We start from the raw sequence: 22,680 nt of genomic DNA, 5'->3' as shown, positions 1-22,680 counted from the left end.
TAGAAAGCTCTTCATGAACTGCAAAGTGTAAGAGGGCTGAAGGAAAATGGGATGTTACTAAACCCATCATCCAACTTGGTATGTCTTCATTTCTCTCTACCCAATTGTTTAGATTATTCTGTGTTTTATATTATTCCCCCACCCTTTTCAGCCTCATTCCTTTTCATTTCTTCCCAAGGCTGGGGAGCTAAAAATACAGTAGAACAGAACTCTTCATATTATCAACAGGAAAAAGGGGTGAGTGGGTGATTAAGTTAATATTTCCCAAGGATCTATCAAAGGATGATTCCCCTCCTTCCACCCTTAACATGCATTGTGAATAATAGATAATAGTAGTAGAAAAGAGCAAGAGTCCAGTAGCACCTATAAGACTAACAAAATTTGTGGTGGGGTATGAGCTTTTGTGAGTCACAGCCTGTGCTTTTTTAGAGGGGGAACACCCCGGAATGGTGTTCCGGCAGCTCTGGAATCTGCCCGCATGATTCCTTCCTCTTTCAGCTCCACAGGCTCTGCAGAGGTGGTTAAGCTGCTTAGAGTTCATTCTGCTTTCTTTTCATTCTGTAAGTGAGAGAGGGAGAGCTGGGGCCCAGTGCAGGCTCTGCAGAGGAGGTTAAGTTGCTTCGAGTTCATGCTAAATAGGGGGTTGTCTGGATTATTGTGTTTACATACATACATACACATATATATGTGTGTATGTGTGTGAATATGTTTACATGTATTTTAATCTATGTATTAGGATGTTTTATGATTTTAAATTGTATATATGATGAAATATGTTTTTAAACTTGGTTGTGATCTGCCCTGAGCCTGCTGATGTGGGGAGGGTGGAATATAAATATAAATAAATAAATTCTGCTTTTTTCATTCCTCTGTGAGTGAGAGAGAGAGAGAGAGAGAGAGAGAGAGAGAGAGAGAGAGAGAGAGAGAGAGCGCTGGGGGCCCAGCATGGGCTCTGCAGAGGAGGCTAAGCTGCTTTGAGTTCATTCTGCTTTCTTTTCATTCTTCTGTGAGGGAGAGAGGGAGAGCTGAGGCCCAGCACAGGGTCTGCAGAGGAGGTTAAGCTGCTTCAAGTTCATTCTGCTTTCTTTTCATTCCTCTGTGAGTGAGCGAGAGAGGAGGAGAGAAAGGGAGAGAGAGAGAAAGCGCAAGCTGGGGCCCAGCGCAGGCTCTGCAGAGGTGGTTAAGCTGCTTAGAGTTCATTCTGCTTTCTTTTCATTCAGGGGTTTCTGTGTATGCGTATGCTGCTTTGAATTCATTCTGCTTTCTTTTCATTGGGGGAGTGGGTAGGTGGGGCTGTGTGTATGTGTGCTGCTTTGAGCTCATTCTGCTTTTCTTTTCATGGGGGTGGGTGGGGCTGTGTATGTATGTTTGTGTGTTGCTTTCATTCTTTTGTTGACATTGTTATGGTTCCCACAGCTTGAGGTTCCCGTCCCGCTCGGCGAAAGTGCCCTTGATTCACAGGTCGCACATGGTCGCCAACATGTATGACATGTTCTGTGTGAGAGGCATTAGCCTGGCAGCTATGCCGTGCTGCAGCCTTTTCACCAGCGCGCGCACTACTGGAACGATGTCAGCACGAGGTGCGTCTGGGTCTGAAAAGGTGGCCAGATTCCTCCAGAGCGTGTGCACCAGGGGAATGACCAGACCCAGGGTCGCTGTGTCTGACGAGACCGCCACAGTGAAGTCCTTGAAGGGCTTCAGGACCTCCACTGTCTGGGTGATGGTGAGCCAATTCTCACGGCTGAACTCACCCACCTGACTTGCACCATGGCTCTTGGAGAGCCACACGTGGAGTGTGGCCTGCTGCTCCACCAAGCTCTCAAGCATGGCACAGGTGGAGTTCCAGCGAGTGCTGATGTCAGCGAACAGTACGTGTTCCGGCATGCCTGTCCTGACCTGCTTCAGGCGCAGTTCATGAGTGGCTGTCACGCTGCGTGAGAAGTGACTCGTGTGCCTCCGACACTTCTGGAGCAGTAACTGGAAGTCACGAGTCCGGGGATCATGGGGTTCCTTGGAGGAGCCCGCCCCAAGCGCATCTCTCACCACTAGGTGTAGCTTGTGGGCTGCACAGTAAATGCGCTCTTGGCTCACTAGTTGCGCTGCTGCCCTCATATTGCTGCCACCGTCCGTCACCATGCATCCCACGGTATGTTGTGGCCTCTGAGTCCTCAGAGGATGAAGACCTCGGGGAGGACGACAGGAGTGGGACTATTCCAAGCCCCTTCAGAGGCAGCTGCTTGGAAGACCAGCAGGAAATGGAGCAGCAGGAACCCTTACCAGAGCAGGTTGAGGAATCCAGGGCAGACTCAGGGACAGAGGCTGTTCCCTTACCTGCACCAGTTCCTGAGACCAGGGCAGAATCTCCACCCAGTTCCCCTGAACCTGATAGGCAGCGCAGAGGGAGACAGCGTCTTGCTGCACGGGAAAGGAGGCGAAGTGCAAGGCTTCAGGCACTCAAACAACGACGTAACGACCTTGAGTTGTAACAGGGTGCAGCACTGCCCTGCAGGTGAGAGCTCTTAAGCCAGGACGCCCTTTCCCTCGTTGCAGAAGCACCTGCGCACAGCCCCGCCTGGTTCTACTGCAACTCAGTTCTGATCTGACTCCTCTTTGACTCTGACCCTTGCATTCGGCTCCTTGGACTATGCTTCCTGCCTGCTCCCCCATCAGCTTGGTTGAACTCCAGACGTTCAGAGAGGCTCGTGGTAGACTCCCTGCCTGCATTCCAGCACATAGTCCTTCTGCCATAAATCACAAGTGGCTGAAGTTCCTCCCTGTCACCATGGAGACAGGAGACGCAGCTGCAGCGTTTGTGAGTCTCGCGGCTGACAATCAACAGCTACAAAATCAGGTTTCTGCTTTGATATCTGAGAACCAAACGCTGAAAGAACAGTTTCAGCAAGTTTCTGCTGCGTTGTCAGCCAAGCAGCAGCAGCTCACAGCAATGACTTCCAGGGCTGTGACACACACCCCACGTAAATGCCCAGTGGTGTTGCCTGACAAGTTTGGGGGGCAGATAGCTGACTTTCCTCTGTTCCTTGCCCAGTGCAAGCTTTACATGAAGGTACGACAGCAAGATTTCCCTGATGACCAAACAAAAGTCTCCTTTGTGCTGAGTTTGTTAAAGGACCATGCAGCTAAGTGGGCCACACCCCTGCTGGTAGCTGACTCCCCTGTGCTGAACAACTATGCAGCCTTCCTGACCCAGTTCCAGGCTGCTTTTTCTGACCCTCAAAAACAGGGAAGGGCTAATCAGCAGCTGAGACGGTTACAGCAAGGGAAGATGTCTGTGGCAGCCTATGCTGCAGAGTTCAAGACTCTGGCTTTGGATTTGGACTGGAATGATGGTGCCTTACATGACCAATATTTGGAGGGCCTATCAGAAGAAGTGCTGGATGAGTTAGCCCGGGTGGAGCGGCCAGCCACCCTTGAGGCCTTGATTGCACTCAGCCTGCAAATAGATGGGCACCTGGAAGACAGACGCCAGGCTAGGAGTAGCGGCCGGGGCCGTGTGACTACCAGACTCCCCCTTCCCCCAGGGGGCCCTGCAATCCCAATGACCCGTTCCCCGGAAGATGGGGTGGAGCCCATGCAACTTGGGGCTTCCAGACCACGCCTTACCCCAACGGAGAAAGACTGGAGGCGCCGAGCTAACCTGTGCCTCTATTGTGGGGCGCCGGGACACTTTGCCAGTACCTGCCCTGAGAAGCAGCGGACACCGGGACACGCCAAGCCCCAGGGGCCTTGGGCCCTGGCTACCTGGGGCAAGCAAGGGGGCTCGATGGACCTGGCAGCGGAGGACCACAGCACATCCTAGTTCCGGTCCGGCTGCAAGCACCAGGGGGACCATGGATCATGTCCCATGCCTTCGTGGATTCTGGGCCCTCCGCTTCTATATGGACCTCACCTTTGCCACCCAACACCATGTGCCACTACAGGACAAGGCTACAGCAGTCTAGGTGGAAGCTATTGACGGCCGGCCCTTGCGCTCTGGGCCAGTTACCAAAGAGACCCAACCCTTGACCTTCTGCATCCATCGGCATCAGGAGACTCTGAGGTTGGACATTGCCCATATGCCCTGGTTCCCGCTGGTACTGGGGATGGACTGGCTGATGTTGCACGATCCACAGATAGATTGGACAGCCCAAGAGCTGAGTTTCCGGGACCCCTGTCCCCATCTGGACGACCGCACTCTCTTAGGAGTGACTGCGCCTGTGGAGACCGGGTCTCTCCCTGCACCGTACGTGGATTTTCAAGATGTATTTGAAGAGTAGGGGGCAGACCAACTTCCCCCATACTGCCCCTTTGATTGTGGGATTGACTTGCAACTAGGAGCGCCCCTGCCTGTTGGTCAGTTATACTCGCTTTCCGAGCCGGAGCACCAAGCCCTTCAGGATTTTCTGGACAAGAACTTGCAACGCGGGTTCATCCGACCCTCTACCTCCCCCACCTCAGCACCTGTGTTGTTTGTGAAGAAGAAGTGTGGGGAGCTTCGTCTCTGTAATGATTACCGTGCCCTCAATAAGATTACAGTGAAGGATCGGTACCCCCTGCCATTGATCCCAGAACTGTTGGAGCGAGTAAATGGAGCACAACTGTTCACCAAGTTGGACCTCAGAGGGGTGTATAACCTTATCCGGATCCGAGCCGGGGATGAGTGGAAGATTGCGTTCGGCACTCGCTATGGACAGTACGAGTACCTGGTCATGCCTTTTGGCCTTTGTAATGCCCCAGCTGTGCTCCAGAGGTACATCCATGAGGTACTCCGGGACCTGATAGACCGCTTCGTGGTGGTGTACCTGGACGATATCCTGATCTACTCCCGCGATCCTGCCTGCCACATGTCCCATGTCCGGACGGTACTGCAGCGCCTCCGGGAACACCGGCTATATGCCAAGCTTGAGAAGTGTGCATTCAATCAGACCACTATTGACTTCTTGGGCCACCGCATTTCCCCTCAAGGCATCCGGATGGACCCAGAAAAGGTGGCAGCTATCCTGACATGCCCCCCCCCCGGAACCGCAAGGACCTGCAACGGTTTCTTGGGTTCACTAATTACTATCGCCAGTTCGTGGAAGTGTACGCGTTGTTAGCTGCTCCCCTGACCCGGCTGCTATGACCGAAGGAGCTTTTCCAATGGGACCAAGAAGCCCAGGGGGCATTCCAAGTCTTGAAGGAGCACATGGCCTCCGACCCGGTGTTGCGACATCCTGACCCTGCCTTGCCCTTCGTGGTAGAAACGGACACCTCCAATGTTGCAGTGGGAGCCATCCTGTCCCAGCGGCGAAGACCAGCGGATCTGCTTCAGCCCTGTGTGTTCTATTCCCGCCAGCTAACTCCCGCAGAACGCAACTACACCATTTGGGAGCGAGAATTACTGGCCATCAAGGTTGCTCTGGAGGTTTGGCATCACCACCACGAAGGAGCACGCCATCCCGTGCAGATCTGGACCGATCACCGGAACCTAGAATACCTGCAGACTGCCCGACAGCTGAATCAGCGGCAAATCCAGTGGTCGCTATTCTTCTCTCGTTTCAATCTCACCATTACTTACATCCCTAGTACCCAGAATTGGAAAGCAGATGCTTTGTCTCGGAAACCTGAGCACTACCAGGATCAGGTACCCATGACTCCCCCAACCACGATCTTTCCGCCAACTGCCTTTGCTGCTGCCACCGACCCCCCCCCCATCCCTCTGGGAACGCATCCCACAGCAACAACTCCATGATCCCTGGGCCCGAAAGCAGGTGCAAGCAATGCACAACCAGGAAATCCCTGTAGGAGCAGAGATCACTGTCCAAGCCGGCTTGGTACTGCATCAGGGGCGCCTCTGTGTGCCGGCTGGTCCCTTGCATAGGGAGGTCCTCCACCTGTCCCATGATGTGGGCTCCGCAGGCCACTTCGGGAGGTACAGGACGTTGCACCTTGCCACACGGGAATTCTGGTGGCCCCGGATCCACGCTGACATGCCCCGCTACGTCAACACCTGTGATGTCTGCCACAGGGCCAAGAATCAGCCAGGCAAGCCAGCTGGCCTGCTGCAACCCCTGCCCACTCCACTGGGACCCTGGCACACAGTCACTATGGACTTCATTGTTGTGCTGCCCAAGTCCGGACCCCATTCCTCCATTTTGGTAGTGGTGGATTCCTTCACGAATATGGCTCACTTCATCCCTTGTTCAGGAACACCGACGGCCCGGGACACCGCGTTATTGTACCTGCAACACATTTTCCGACTCCATGGACTCTCCGAACATATCATCACAGATTGCGGCACTCAGTTCACCTCACGGTTCTGGCGGGCCCTACACTCCCTCCTAGACACCCGATTGCACTTTTCCTCAGCCCACCACCTGCAGACCGATGGGCAGACCGAACATGTTAATGCAGTCCTCGAGCAGTACCTTCGTTGTTATTGCAACCATCAACAGGACAATTGGGCATCCCTCCTGGCCCTGGCAGAATTTGCATACAACAACGCCGTCCACTCCTCGACATGACAGACACCTTTCCAGGCTAACTATGGGTAACATCCACGCCATTTTCCAGAGTTTCTGCCTCACTCCCCTGTCCCTGCAGCAGATGCCCTGACCCGGGAATTGCAAGCTCAACATGACTTGCTAAGGGAACACCTCGATCAGGCCAAGGCGGCCTACAAGGCCAGAGCCGACCAAGCCCGGCAACCAGGAAAGGATATCCATATTGGGGACAGGGTATGGCTATCCACTCGCCACCTCCGCAGTACCAGACCCTCTCAGAAACTGGACGCCCGATACATTGGACCTTTCACGGTGGTGGACCAGATCAATCCTGTAGCCTTCCGGTTGGACCTGCCACATACACTTCGGGTACACCCTGTGTTTCATCGTTTCTTACACCTACTGGCCCCGGACCCGGACCCGCTACGCACTGCCACGCCGACACCTCTGCCCATATGGGTGGATGACCACGAGGAATATGAGGTCATCCGAATCCTTGACTCCCGCCGTCGCCGAGGCCAGCTGCAATATTTAATCGAATGGAAGGGATATGGGCCTGAGGACAACTCTTGGGAACCTGCAGACCAGGTCCATGCCCCGGCATTGGTTCGAGCTTTCCATGAGGCATACCCCCGCAAGCCGGCGCCGGTGCTTCCAGAGGGGGGCCCTGAAGGGAGGATAGTGTTGTGGCCTCTGAGTCCTCAGAGGATGAAGACCTCGGGGAGGACGACAGGAGTGGGACTATTCCAAGTCCCTTCAGAGGTAGCTGCTTGGAAGACCAGCAGGGAATGGAGCAGCAGGAACCCTTGCCAGAGCAGGTTGAGGAATCCAGGGCAGACTCAGGGACAGAGGCTGTTCCCTTACCTGCACCAGTTCCTGAGACCAGGGCAGAATCTCCACCCAGCTCCCCTGAACCTGATAGGCAGCGCAGAGGGAGACAGCGTCTTGCTGCACAGGAAAGGAGGCGAAGTGCAAGGCTTCAGGCACTCAAACAACGACGTAACGACCTTGAGTTGTAACAGGGTGCAGCACTGCCCTGCAGGTGAGAGCCCTTAAGCCAGGACGCCCTTTCACTTGTTGCAGAAGCACCTGCGCACAGACCCCCCCCCCCCCCCGGTTCTACTGCAACTCAGTTCTGCTCTGACTGCTCTTTGGCTCTGACCCTTGCATTCGGCTCCTTGGACTACGCTTCTTGCCTGCCCCCCCCGTCGGCTTGGTTGAACTCCGGACGTTCAGAGAGGCTCGTGGCAGACTCCCTGCCTGCATTCCAGCACACGGTGGCGGGTCCCTGGCCTATCCACTCATCCAACTGTCTCCTTAGAGTGGCAGCAATTTTCTTCGCCGTGTGCGACACGTCGAGAACCTTGGCGTGGAGCAAGGCCTTGCGGTAGCCTGCCTGGTGGTCTCCCATCCATCCCTGGCTAGCTGCAGACACCACCACCCCACCCAGAACCTCCTCAGTTTCCCACCAGTGAGCAGTAAGCGACAGGTACGCTTGCTGCACACTTGGGCAGGTCCAGATGTCAGATCTGAAGTCCACAGTTCTCCCGGCAACCTGGGACAGCTGTGCCTTCACATGGTCCCTGGCAGCCCTGTAAAACGAGGGCACCACCGATCTGCTCAACATTGTGCGAGCAGGGACGGCGTACCAGGGAAAGAAATCGTGGAGCAGCCCTGAGAAACCGAAGTCTTCAACTATGGAGAACAGTCTTCCATCCACAGCTACCATATTGACGATGTGGTGCGTGAGGTGCCGGTTCGCCCTCTGGATCCCCTCTCTGGGCACACTAGGGCCCTGCTTACCAAGTGTCTCCGGCAGAGAGGCTTGGCGTCCCTGCCCTACAGGAACCCTTGGGGGGAGAGCACCAGAGGAGCCTGCCTCCTTCTGGCTAGCTGGCAGCCGTGTGGTGCCACTCAAACTCTCCCCCCGAAGAAGCACCGCCTGGTGGTGCCTCTTCATGTGGGTCCTCATACCAGACATGGAGAGATGGTTCACATCTCTGCCATGGCTGATGCGCTGCCTACAATGCAGGCACTGGGCAACTCGGGGGTCCTCCGTTCTCTGGAAGTGATTCCAGAATTCGGAGCTGAAGGGTTGCCCACGCTTCACAGAAGCGCTCATGGGCCCACCCTGAGACACCTCCTGTGAGGTGCTCTGGCCAGACACACTGTTTCCCACTCTCGGCCAGGCAGTTGGGGATGGACGAGGCTGAAGGGGCAGAGATGTGGGCTCGTCCACCACAGTCTCTTCCTCCTGCACCCTCTCCTCCTGCACAGCCGCAAGAGGCCTGCTGCTAGCCTCAGAGGAAACTGGGGTGGACCACCTCACAGGGGGTCTCACCGGCAGTTCCTCCAACATCCTCCGGGTTCCTGGGGTGATCGTGAGGGATGGAAAAGTCACATGCCCCACGTCCATCCCAGGAGACACCACATACTGCCCCTCCTCCAGCAGCTGGCTCGCAACCACTGGAGGAGAAGGAGCCTCAGCGGCAGGCCCCTGCCCAGTGCCAGCCCCTGCCTGAGACACCTGGGTTGGGGGTGGCCCTCCAGCAGCTGCCTCAGGAAAGAGAGCCTTGCGAGCCCTCTTCCTGTCACCAGAAGCCAGGCTGGTGAACGGCAGCAGTGCAGGGGAGGGCCTCCTCCGCTCAGATGGGGGGGCTGCCGCAGCAGTCCCCCTCTCCCTCCCCTCCTCCCGTCTAGATTTCTCTCTGGCCTTTCCCCCGGGGCCCCTCTCTGCTTTCCTTTCTGCCATGCTTTCCCCTCACGGAAGCTACTCTGACTATTCCGTAATCAAGGGGAAACAAAGGTGAACTTTGTTTTCAAGACCTATCTACCTACTTCTAAACCTGTTCTTCTTGTGGCACTGTAACCTGTCTTGGAGATGGTCAATCTAACATCTTTTTAAACAACCCTATTTATGTTGGGGGACCTGAGCCTGCCAAACAGCTGAATTCCTCTGGAATTGAGCTGGCCCTAAACCCCAATAACAAGTGAAAGCCTTAGATACTTGCAAGACTAGTATGCCCGGGCCGGCCTGGCTCCACCACGGGTGCCAAAGTTGGGCAGTGGAACCCTAGTTTTGGGGGCACTAACAGGAAGCCTATTAACAGCTATACCAATATGTATATATATATGAATAGAAATCAAATATAACCTAACTCTAACTACTGCTTGTCCTGCTGATCCCTATTTACTGTTTTAAATAAGCTACGCTCAGTTCCCTATCGATTAAGTTGAGGGCAATTAGCCACTGAACGCCTACAAACTGGCCTACCTTCCTAAGACACTATTTAACAGGAAAAACTTTTCTGTGGTGTGTCTGTGTGGGGTGTGGATGCGGTGTTCTGAAAATGTACCTCCCCCCTCCCAGGCAAGCAAAAACCCACCCCTATGCCCACCCAAATGTAAACCCACAGACTCACTTACCAGTCCTGCAGTCCAGCGATGTTCAGGCAGACAGGCGTGCAGCAAGTCCTCTCCTCCTTGAGGCTGAAAAGAGAAAGGTGGGATGTTAACAGAGATTCAAAAAATTCAACACCCCAAAAGTCAAGGCCCAGGTCTGTTTTGGGCCTGGCCAGGCCCACATCCACAGTGGAGAGCCAGGCCAGAGAGTTAAAAGGCAGGAGACATGCAAACAGTGGTGCCACACACACACACACACCCAGTAAACATGCTCCCAGCTTGGTTCCATCGCTGGCCCTAAAAGATGACCCAGGGAACAATGATCCAAGCCATGAGAAAGGCAAGGCCTACCCCGCAGTGCAGAGCCAGGCCTGGTTCCAGCCTAGCCAGGCCCACAGGCCACAGCCACAGTGCAGAGCCAGGCCAGAGAGTTAAAAGGCAGGAAACATGCGAGCAAGCAGTGGTGACCCCCCCCCAGTTAAAATAATCCTCTGTCTCAACCTAAAACAATAATCCAAGCCATAAGAAAACCAAGGCCCACCCTGCAATGCAAAGCCAATGTCACAGTGAAACATTTTTTAGCAGAGGCCAGCAAATTGGCCCAGCATCAATTTAAACAAACTCTGTGCCTTCCCTTCCTCCCATCTCTCCCCTAAAAAAAAAAGAATATATCCTACCAGTCCTCTTCTGATGAATGTTCAGCCCCTTGAGTTGATCCTCCACAGGCAGAAGTCCACTCCACAGGCAGAAGTCCACCCGGTGCAGTCCAGAAGTCCAAGGCAGCAAAGAAGCAGTCTCTCTCACTCTCAGCAGCAACAGAGGCTGTCCCAGTCCAGCCTCAAATTTAAATCCCCTGCTGCAGCTTCTGCCAAAGATTTGAATCTATTGACTGGAAGAAGGATGCAGCAGTGGGATTGGACACTCCTAAGTCCCCCCTCCCTTGCCTTCCCCCCCACATCCTCCTTTGAGTCCTACTCTATCACTCCTTCCTGCTCCCCCCTCCCTTACCTGGGAATTTTGGCGGGAATCTTTTGCTGCTTGCTTTGCATTGCATTGCATTGCAAAGTGCAATGCTAGCAAGCAAGCACCTTGCAAAGCAAGGATTCCCTCCTTTCCTAGCAAGAGAGTTGAGAGGTGAAGAGGAGGTAGTGAGTCACTCACTCCTTCTCCCCCTTCCCCTCTTCAAAAAGCCTGCAGGAAGCTGTAGCTTCCTGCAGGATTTTGCTAGCCGCTTGCAAATGCAAACGGCTAGCAAAATGGCGATTCTCAGTTTACCGAAACGATTACCGAAACATACCGAAACATTTCAGTAATCGCTGTTTCGGTATTACCGAAACGTTTTGGTAATTGGGAAACGTTTCGGTAATACCGAAACAAACCGAAACAGGTTTGTTTTGGTATTTTTTTGGTTATCTGATAACCGAATTACACACCTCTAGTCATAAGTCTGCTTCTCCATTGGCTTCCTCCCTCCCGGGTATGCACACACTATCTTATTTTTTTTCCAAAGCCAGGAACGATTCCTAAGCTTGCTGCTAATTCCCTGCTGGCTTTAAAAGTCAGGAAAGGGTTCAATGGGTGCTTTTCCCTTCCTCCCTGCAGGGTATGTCCACTCTCTCTCTCTTTTTTTTAAGCCAGGAGTGATTTGTAACATTGAAACCTTACTAGGGTTGCCAGCCTCCAGGTAGTGGCTGGAGATCTCCCGGAATTATAGCTGGTCTCCAGGCCACAGAATTCAGTTCACCTGGAGAAAATGCCAACTTTAGGTGGTGGACTCTATGGAATTATGCCATGCCAAGGTCTTTTCCCTCCACAAACCCCACTATATTCACGTTTCTACAGGTTTTGCCCTCCAGATCTCCAGGAATTTCCGAACTTGGAGTTGGCAACCCTAAACCTTACTGCTTATTCATTCCTGGCTTTAAAAGCTAGGAAAGGGTTACATGGCCGCTTTCCCCTTCCTCTCTCAGTGGTATGAGCAAACTCTTTTATGTTGTGTGCGTGTTGTAACATTACTTCTAATTTCTCCTGGCTTTAAAAGCCAGGTAAGGTTAAATGGCTGCTTTCCCCTTCCTCCCTCATTGGTATGAGCACACTTCCCCCCCCCCCAAAGCTTGAAAAGTGTTGTAACATTACTCCTAATTTCTCCTGGTTTTAAAAGCCAGGTAAGGGTTAAATTGCTGCTTTTCCCTGCCTCCTAGTGTCTTCTGCCAATGTTTTTTAAAAAATGCATTTTGCACAGCCATCAAAGCGGCAGGAAGGGAAAGAAGCAGCAGCATTTTATCCCTTTGGCAAAAAAGGCAAACTCATTCCTGGGTTGTATCAAAAGGGCCATTGCATCAAAATTGCAGGAGGTCATAGTCCCTCTCTATACTGCCTTGGTCAGGTTGCACCTGGAGTACTGTGTGCAGTTCTAGAGGCCTCACTTCAAAAAGGATGTGGACGAAATTGAGAGGGTGCAGAAGAGAGCGACAACAATGATCAGAGGTCTGGAGACTGAGCCCTATGAGGAAAGGCTGAGGGACTTGAGAATGTTTAGTTTGGAGAAAAGGAGATTGAGGGGGAACATGATTGCTCTCTTTAAATATTTGAAAGGCTGTCATTTGGAGGAGGGCAAGGAGCTGTTTCAGTTGGCAGCAGAGGACAGGACTCAAAGCAACAGGCTTAAATTACATGCAGAAAGGTACTGGCTTGATATCAGGAAAAACTTTTTCATGGTCTGAGTAGTTCAAAGGCGGAATCAGCTGCCTAGGGAGGTGGTGAGCTCCCCTTCACTGGCAGTTTTCAAGAAGAAGCTGGATGAATATCAGGGATGCTTTAGGCTCATCCTGCATTGGGCAGGGGGTTGGACTAGAAGGTCTGTATGGCCTCTTTCAACTCTGTAATTCTGTGATTCCTGGCTTGCTTTTTTTAAAAAAAGAGAGTGGTACATGTTTCCCCCCAGAACTCTGTCACCAATTGCCTCTCCAGTGGGCAGGGGACAGCCCAATCAGCAAAAGCAAGGGGGGGGGGTCCAACATTGCAATGTTACTACGCATGTTCAAATTATTATTTTTTTTAAGTGTGACATGAATTGCAAAGCCCCCAAAGCCCAAAACTGCATCTAGGCTTCAAAGCGGGTCTGAAATGAAGCACAGAAACCAAATCAAAACTGCAGTGGACTGTGAAATGAATGGGTGCAATGCTGAAGCCAGTGTGATCGGGGCGAATGCTCATAAATGGCGGCATAAACTATAAGTGCAAAAAGGGCCCTAGTCAGTTCCGTACCCTTTGATCTACTAAGAATCTGTACCATCAACTTGCTCAGGAGCGTGGAATGGGGCACTCTGGAAATTATTTCCAGGGTAATTTCAGTTGCTCAATTTGCCTCTGCTCTCCTTTTTGCTTTTTTTCTCTATAAAGAGGCAGCATCAGGAGAGGAGGGGAGGTGATGGATTATATAAATTTTTGAAGCATTTCTACAGTTAAGTACTTCCTAAGAGAAATTGATGTCTCACTTAATTCAGTGGGGTTTATTCCCAAGTAAACTGGGTCTCGCTAGATGTGGAAGTTTTTAAAGATTTCAACCCAGACCCAACTCAGGTTTTGGCAGCCATACAGCCCTTAAAAAGTAAAAGTGTCTGTTAAAAAAAAAGAAGAAGATCCCAAACAGCCTCTGAATGCCTCTGCAGAGGGAGGAGGAGCAGCTCTCTCCCACTTCAAGCTATTTCCCTGTGTCACAATAGCACAGGAACAGTTTTTTCCTCCTGTTTTTACTGCTCCACATCCACAGAATACTCCATGTAAAGCAGGAAAAAACCCTCCCTCCCCTGCTATTTTTACAGGAGGAAATGGGTTGAGGGCAGAGGGAGGAGCTCCCCCCCCCACAGAGGCACTTTGAGACCATTTAGTGTCTTTATTTTTACAGCTGTTCCCCAAAGCTGCTGTGTAGCTGCAGGGAAGTTGAATTGGGTCTGGGGAACCCAAATCCAACCCTAAAATCCTGCATGTCTAGTTTGGCCCTGTGTCTCGCCTACATTTAATTATTAGTGCACATCGGTGTTCTGGCTAGATCCCTTAGCTGGGGAGTCTTCCTGATCCTGCTTACTCCTGTTGTTTGTTGGGATGTTTGTTTGGTACTGTATCCCATTGCAATGTGCACTGGGTAAGTCGTAAGTTAAGTAAAATCTATTCTTTAATAATCCTGTCCCTTTTCCATTAACATTACCTACCTAAGGAACAATTACTTTTATATTCACAGAAACAGAAAGCCAAGTGATTTGTTTTGTTATAATAGTTAACTGAGAGCCAGTTTGGTATAGTGAGTGAGTGTAGTTTGGTGAGTGGTGTAGTCAACCCTCTAATGTCCTTGAAACATTCCATCATTCATCAGATTCCTTTAAGTTGTATGAGTTCTTCAGTCCATTGTCTCTTGGTTCCATCACAGACAGAATTACAAATTCACTTTTGAATGTTTTCTGAGGTAAAATTCGATGGGTTTTTGTACCAAAAAAAAGGTTCTGGTCAAGATCACACAACTGTAAAAACTATCTTGGATAGTCACATTCTGTTATTCAGCAAAATTATAACTAATTTTTATGCATTTTCACAAAGGGCGTTAGTTCTCTCAGGCAATTCCAATTAGCATTCTGTATGTTAAAAAACTAATGCAACAGGTTTCTAAAATACTTTTAAATTTGAAATACTGGAATCAAAGACCTAACCTACTCTTCTTATTATGCTTTGTTTCACATAGCTGCCATTCTCTTCATCCTGTGGAGCATGAATTTTATGAAGGTAATGACTATCTTTCTAGCCTGCCCGCTGATGCAGACAGAACTGAGGACTTTGAGTGTGAGGTAAGACAAAGTTGCCCACTCGATTACACACCAATTTGCATGTCTTATATATAGTGTTATCAAAGCTGATATCAAAAGCTTCTGAGAAATACAATAATTAGAATAATCCTCCCCCTCCCCCACAAAACCCCCCAGAAAAGTTCCCGCTAGCCTCTGACAAACTTGTGAAATGTCTCACATTTCTCTAAGGCTGGACGGTATATAAATGAAAGTAGAGTGTTTCCATGAGTGTCTGTTTTTGAGTTTTCACCATGGTTCTGAAGTGGGAAAGCTCAACCAATTTTAAAGAATGGGTTAGAAAAGCTGTAACTGCATCAGAAGCTTTAATTGTTAATTTTCAAAGGTGAAAAAGCAGAGACATTCTACTATAACGTGTTCCTTTATAACTAGATTTTGTAAAGACAGTGACTTGGTTCTTGACAGATCAAGGCTCAATCCTGAAGATAAGAGTTTCTTTTTTTAGTTCTTTTATATAATATTTCCTGAACATAGTACAATGAGAACAAATTGTATGTGATGCCATGAGTCTCAGTCTATTGTCTGTTTATCTGCACAAGCTATTGAAAAGGTGTTATGTATCATGTCCCCCCCTCCCCCCAATAACAGTTCACTTTTAGAAATGGTGGCCCTTTGTTAGATTTTCATTTCAGTATCCAAAGCTTCCCTTTATTTGACAGTCATTAGATTTTTATCTTTAATTTAAACACAGTGGCAAAAGAGCAAGTGTGCTATTTTATGAGTATAATATGTTCATGCTTTCCATGGATTTAAACTGCAAATAGGTTTTTTTTTTTATTTTTCGTTAAATAGGTTTCATTCAATACCTCTTGGAATTAGGGGAAAAAACTAATTTATCTTCCTCATATTTGGTCTGCCTTCAAAATTTGTAATGAAACCTTGCTTGATATTTAGAAACTAAACACACTGGCAGAGACTTGATAAATAGGCAAATGGATCTCTTTAATGACACTCCCATCCTATTCTTACAAAACATTCTTTAGAAGACAGCAGAAGACTATAGTTCTTCCCAAAGGAGAAACAAAAATGAAATAACATTGGCTCACTGAAGCTTACCCAGGATAAAATTTTTATTTGAACTGTTTGAATAGATTGCTAAGGGATTGGTAAGAAAATGGATTCTCTCCAACCCAGCCTCATCTTACAAAGATCAAGAAAAAGCTACTAGACTCATGAAAGAATTAACTTTAGTTCATTTATTGTGTAATTGGTTGTGTGTTAATATACATATCCTTTTATGTGAGAGAGCTTTTAGAATAACATTTTCTAAAAGCACAAATTATACTTTGATTTCCCCTCATTTAATCAGCTTATCAGTTATGTATTAAAAATGCAGCCAGATTCCATATAGAGAGCTTAGTATAGTGGAAGCATGTCCTCTTTATCACCATTATTAATGCCTAATAATAGCCAGCATAAGTATTATGACAGTGGTAAATGATCAGGTAGGTTCTCAGTAGCCTGTAATCTCTACTAATCACACCATCCTAGTCATTAATTTGCTGTCAGCTATGATTCAGTAGCTCAAGGCAAAGCCACTGAGTGACTGAAATACAGAATGTATCATGGGAAATTTAAATAGGAAAGGAGATGTCTAGTCTGCAACAAGGAAAAGGTTTGTTTTATGGGAAGAGAAGCTATACTGCAACAATCTCCATCTCATTGCAAATCGAGATAGGAACAGCAATTCTGTAATATCAGAATTCTGTGATATCACTTCCCTCTACATACTTCTTTATATATTCTGCTATGGTAGTGAAAGCCGTGACCTGAATGCCCCAGGTGAGCCTGATCTCATCAGATCTCAGAAGCTAAGCAGGGTCAGTCTTGGTTAGTAACTGGATGGGAGACCTCCAACAAAGACGAGGGCTGCAGAGGTAGGCAATGGCAATCCACCTCTGTTAGTCTCTTGCCTTGAAAACCTTACCACGGGTTGCCATAAGTCAACTATGACTTGATGGTAATCTCTATCCCACCACAGTAGTGCAAAGGGCAGTGATCACACACACACAGCTCTTAATATTCCAAATGTGCACATCTTTCTGTACAAATGTGTTATCTTGGAGTACACAGTTATCATGGGACCATCAGAATATTGTAGGAAATGTAAAACTACAAAATTCACAATGATTCAGACTCAAATCAGCATAAAGCATAAAATTCAAAAAAAGCAGCAGTGTGTCTTCAAAAAAGAAGGCATCAACACATTCCTTTGCGTCCCACAGATGGTTGTCCAAACTTGCCCAGTGATCACAGCTATTTGTTTAAATGCAAAAGTTCAGTGGATTTCTGCATGACGACTTGGAGAGGCGTAGTTTCAGATGGGTAGCCATGTTGGTCTGTAGTAGTAGCAGAGCTCATACCCTGAGTATGAGCAGAGCAGAGTAGCAGAGCTCATACCCTGGAAATCTAATTGGTCTTTAAGGTGCTACTGGACCTGAATTTTGGAGAGCCATGTGTCATTTGGGTCTGGAATCTGGATATATTGAACTGTACACCCAGCCCTTGGGGAAAAGTCTAATGAAAACATGATTTCAGATTTCAATTTCAGATCATTGCCAAAAGTGAGAGCAAAAGGATGGGGTGTTTATTTTGTAAAGTTAAAGCAGGATGCTGCTGTTTACAGGTTCCCAGAGCAGCTCTGATCTTCTCACTAATTGTGAAGTGTAACATGAGAGGCAGATAAGTAATTTTAGTCAACGAAGGGACTGAAGTTAACTTGCGAAAATATATCGTTCTAGATTTATTTTTCCCCTCCCATTTTTGCTGGTGTTCTAGCAAGAATATGTTCTGTGAAACCATTTATAGCCTTTCAAAAAGACCTTATGATGGGCCCAATAGACTGAAACAGATCTGTCTATCTTGTGAATGCATATTTAGAGACTTTGTAACACATGGATTATTTGCTCACCAGACCAAAATAGATTTGTCTATCTTGTAAAGAATATTTAGGGACTTTTTAACACAAGGATTATGAAACTGAGAGCCTGTAACTGCTCCCTTCAGACTCCTGATAGCATACAACTGACTCTTTGCAAATTTTACCATCGGTTTTGTGAATGTGGCTGTGCCTCATACATACTTGAAACACTGAAGTGTTTCTTTATGGCACACCCTGATTTTTTTTAACTAAAAGAATTTAGTAACACTAATTTTAATTCTTGTATCATGTCATTATTATATTGGTTCAGTCATAGACTGAATCCAGTTCAAAGTTTGCATTTTACTTTAAACAATTATTTAACAAATTGTTAGGACTTTTACTCCATGTGAGCATTGCTGTTCCTGAGTTGAGCTGGATTCTATCCTACCATTTCACTGAGCAAAATAAACATTTTAATTAAAATATTTATACCCCATCTTTCTTTTTGGCTCATGTTTGAAATCTTCTTCCTCCTTAAAAAAGCCTTCCTCCAAATTAATTGGCTCTTCTAATATCCCCTGTAGTAGAAGAATACAGTTCAGTATTTGATGTGGAGAGGAAAATTGCTCTGGGTGTCAATGAATCTGCATCCTTGGAGCCTTCAGTAAGGAGCTGCCAGCATTTTCAAGCCAAGGAAGCCAATACCTTTAGTAAGCTGAAACAACTACAAAGCCAAGGAGGTGTCGTTGTTTCAGCTTGTTGTTTAAGGAGGTGCCCCGGTGTTTCAGGGATACCTTTAGCAAGGTCAGAATCTTGGCAGTGCCTAGTGCTGTATGCCATGATGTTAGTTTCTCATCTATTCTTCTAAAATTTGCTGTGCTCACAGTTATGTAGTGATGTATGGTGTACTTTGTGGTGATGTCTGGTTTGAGATGTGCACCAAAAAAATCCAGGAAATCTGGATCTGGGATTCAGGGATTCCAAAAAAATCCAGGATTCCCAATATCCGGGAAAGATTATCTGATCTGGCTCCAACAAATCAGAGAAATCTATATTTAGTTCACCATTATTCCCTATGCAGAAAACTATCTGAGGGGTTGTGTGTGTGTATGATTTTTCAAGCAAATTTCACCAAATTTGTAGGGAACTTACTCTTGATTTTTCTATAAAGATCACCCAAGTTTCAGAAAGTTTGAACCCTGGAGTCCAATTCTTTGAGCCCCTGAATAAAGTGCCCCAGCCACTCATTGTTTCCAATGGGGGGAAAAGTCAGAGAAGCTGACACCCACAGGAAAAACACACTGGGGCAAAGCTGCCTTCCCGCAAAGCCAGGTGCCTCTGAACAAGCTGCCCAGCCACTCTTCATTGTTCCCTATCATGGGAAAGTTTCCAAACTGGTTCTCAGGGGCACAAACACACTGGAATAAGGCTGCCATGGTGAAGGCACACTCCTAAATGCAAGCTCATTCCAGAGAAAGCCCAACAGAACCAAACTGAAGCAACGTCACGCATCTGACGAAGAGAAACACCACCACCACCACCCCACCCTGGACATGTCAATACTGATGCAAGAGATTTATCTGCAAAGTGCTGAGCAAAACAGGCACAGTGAGTCACCAAGCAATCCACCTCCTTCTGCAGGGCCCACCTCCAACTCTTATAAAATCTCCCTCAGTAGAAAGCTGATGCCTAAAAACATCAGTTGTAGCTGACTAAAAGCAAAGTCTGCTATTCCTATAATCCAGTTTTACTCAGTCAGTGGCTTGGGACCCACATGTTTCTCCTTGACATGCCATCTGTCATTCCCTAATGTGGCACCCTCCCCATGTTCCTAGTGGGCAAGAATATTGCTCAGTAGGCCTTGTGATAGTCAGGTGGTCCGCACCTTGAAACAGCAACAGCAACCACTGGAGGGACTGGAAGACAGATGAGCTATGGACCTCCTTGAGCTGAGGACATTGTGCCATAGATGGAAGTAAAAAGGCCCATCTTCTCCAACAACCCCCCATCCTTCTTCACAGCCTGCACTCTCTTCCCAGCACCCAGACAGCAACCTGAGGTCAAGTGGATTCCATCTAATACAACAACTGTACTTGCTTACCATTGTGTTGGGATAACATTTTCTTGCTTCAGTTTCGAAGAGTCCGGTAGCACCTTTAAGACTAACCAACTTTACTGTAGCATAAGCTTTCGAGAATCACAGTTTGCTCCAGACTTAGTGTGTCCAGTATTAAGAAAACCTCTCCTTTGTCCAGGAGATTTAAATAATTATGAACCAGTTGCAAATGTTCCATTTCTGAGGAAGGTGATTGAACAGGTGGTGGGTAGACATTTCCAGGAATTCTCAGTTGAAGCAGATTGTTTGGATCCATTCCAGTCTAACTTCCGGGAATGAAAGAACCTTGGTCACCCTGGTGGATGACCTGTGCTGGGAGTGCAGCTTTGCTTAATTCTCCGCGACCTCTCAGCATCTTTCAGTACTATCAGTCATGGTGTCCTTCTGGACCACCTTTTGGGGTTGGACTGGGACCTACCATTTTGCAGTGTTTCTAGTTCTGCTGGAAGGTAGGTTTCAGAATATGGTGCTAGGGGACTGCTGCTTGATCCCTTGACTTCTGTCCTGTGGGGTCCCTCAAGGTTCTATATAGTTTCCCATATTTTCCAACATCTACATGGTGCGGATGACACTCAGCTCTGTCTTACACTTCTGGCAGATCTCAGGGAGGCTGCAGAAGCCCTGAACTGGTGCCCAGAGGGAGTTTTGGGCTAACTGCAGGCTAATAAGCTGAAACTTAACCCCCAAAAGATGGAAGTGCTGTTGGTGAGCAAAAGACCCAGGATTGAAGGTGTCAGTTATTCTGAATGCATTTGCACTCCCCTTGAAGGAGCAGGTCTGTAGCTTTGGGGTGCTCATGGATGTGGACCTACTGCTGAATAAGCAGGTGGCAGAGGCAAACTGGAGTACTTTTTATCAGCTTTGGCTGGTTAACCAGCTGTGGCCTTTCTTAGACAGAAAAAAATCTGCTCTCTGTGGTACATGTCTTGGTAATGTCTAGAGTTGGTTACTGCTTTTGAGTTCTATGTGCCCTTAAAGAATCTCCACAATTGGTACAGAACTATGTGGCCAGAATGCTTACTGGAATGGGTCATAGGGACCGTATCAATCCCGTCTTGTCCTAACTATTCTTGCTCACTTTTTGGGTCCAATTCACAGTGCTTGTGTTGACCTTTTAAGCCCTATATGGGATTAATCCTGTTTTTGTCTTTCAGCTAAGAATTCCTGTTGCCCATCTCTAATAACACAGCTCCAACCCTTGGCTTACAATATACTTTCAAATTGGTCTCCAGTGACAAACAAATTTCCCATATGTATATCAGATACAACCCACTGAATTTCTCACTTTGGCTGCAGTCTGACTTACCAAGTGTACAGTAGGAAATTGTAAGAAATTTTTATGTTCACAGTCCTCAAAACTGCAGTCTTTTTCTTTATATCAAACTAAGGTCATTTTTTTCTAAAACTTGAAATAAATCAGAAAGAGCCCCGAGCAAGTAAAAGTCAGATTCCAAATTCAGCAGCCACAGAAATAATTTAAAATAAAGGCCTTGAAGAAATATTGTGCTCTCTAACCACAGTCCTAATAAAAGACATATTTGTTATAGCCTAGAACAGTCATGAGAGCCATGAACAGGGCTGTAATTTTCCATTGCAATTATACCTGGAACATTTGAGGAGAAAGAAGACTGGAGTGAAGGACAAAGGGATCAATATGGCCAATGCAGGGAGTGCATAAGAATCTGGTAAATACACAGTTGTATGTTTTTAATGGAAAATAAAATATACCTGTTATGTATAGGAGGAGAATCAAGATCACCAAAACTGTAACTGCTGCTGCTGCATCAACACTCCAGCCTTCGTTTATGATGATAACTGCTGCATAGAAAAAGCAGCTGTGACCTCACACTAATACTAGAATATTTTAGCACGATTGTAGCAACAGCGGCGCAAGTACACATCTGGAGTACTGATCACCCACAGCAGAATTTTTTTAAAATTTGTGACCTTGTAATTTCTGTGTAAAGAATTAAAACTTATTTTTTTAAGGGAAATTTTTTAAAGTTGAAATGAGTCTTACATGCACACCCAAAGAGGTACTGCTTCAAACTCCATCCATCTGAACCCCCCAGTTTTGCCCAGTCACATTTCCTGCTGCGCTGGAGTAGATTTTCCAGTGAGGAGAACTCCAGCCCTATTCTTAGTCCTCAGAATATGAAGTATTGTTTAACAGGTTAGCCATAAATATGTGTGTTGGCCATTTGTTAACATAATAGCGCTTTTCTATTGTTTTTAAAATGGAGAGCTTATTTTATAATCATTAAGGAAACTCAGTACCACTATATAATGTACTTAAGGATTATTATCTCCCTTTCAAGTGGATCAGCAAAGGGCAGACCTATTAAGAGATCTGCCTAAGGTCATAGAGCAAGCCGGTAATAGAGATGGCAAGCTAATAATTCTGCCAGCTGTCTCAGATATTTGGGCTACTAAATTACACTCTCCCGTTTTTGATCTAATCTGGATAAGTGGATCATTGAAGTAAATCAGGATATCAGGTCAGTTCCTGTCATGCTTGTTTGTTCTTAATCTTTGTGTCTGTTTAGCAGTGCTTATCATAAAAAGGTGGGGGTGGAAGGATGGCATTCAAAGCGGATGAGATGTCATCTGTAGCTGTCACTAGTAATGAATATCCCAATTTATGGATATGAATTGTTTCTCTTACCAGGGATTATCACTAGGGGGAAGGCAAAAAGGACACAAAACAGACTTAGGTGAATTTGTCACCATTATCTCTAATCATTCTGTTAGTGTAGGAACAGAGCAGAAAGTAATGTTAGTTTTGCTTCATGAAATGAGCATACAGTTACTCCTCATTTCATCAGAAAGATAAATAAAACTTGCGTGTTAATATTGTCACAGAATAGGTTTCCCCACCCCCACGGAAGAAAAGTGAGCTTAATTTTGCCGAGATTGTTGCTGAGCTCTGCTACACCACTTTGATGTATTTTTCCATAAGGAAGG

At 47.5% G+C, this 22,680-nt stretch overlaps 1 protein-coding gene across 1 annotated transcript in view; it reads left to right on the top strand.

The window, feature by feature from the left end:
* PDZRN4 (PDZ domain containing ring finger 4) overlaps nt 1–22,680 on the top strand; it is a 373,874-nt gene that overhangs the window by 290,557 nt on the left and 60,637 nt on the right. Inside the window, exon 4 of the mRNA XM_054989365.1 lies at nt 14,617–14,719. Coding sequence (XP_054845340.1) covers nt 14,617–14,719 — 103 coding nt within the window. The remainder of the gene's footprint in view (nt 1–14,616; nt 14,720–22,680) is intronic.

This window comes from Eublepharis macularius, chromosome 9 (assembly GCF_028583425.1).
Source record: "Eublepharis macularius isolate TG4126 chromosome 9, MPM_Emac_v1.0, whole genome shotgun sequence".
Taxonomy (NCBI): Eukaryota; Metazoa; Chordata; class Lepidosauria; order Squamata; family Eublepharidae; genus Eublepharis; species Eublepharis macularius.
This window is presented reverse-complemented; position numbering and strand designations above follow the sequence as displayed.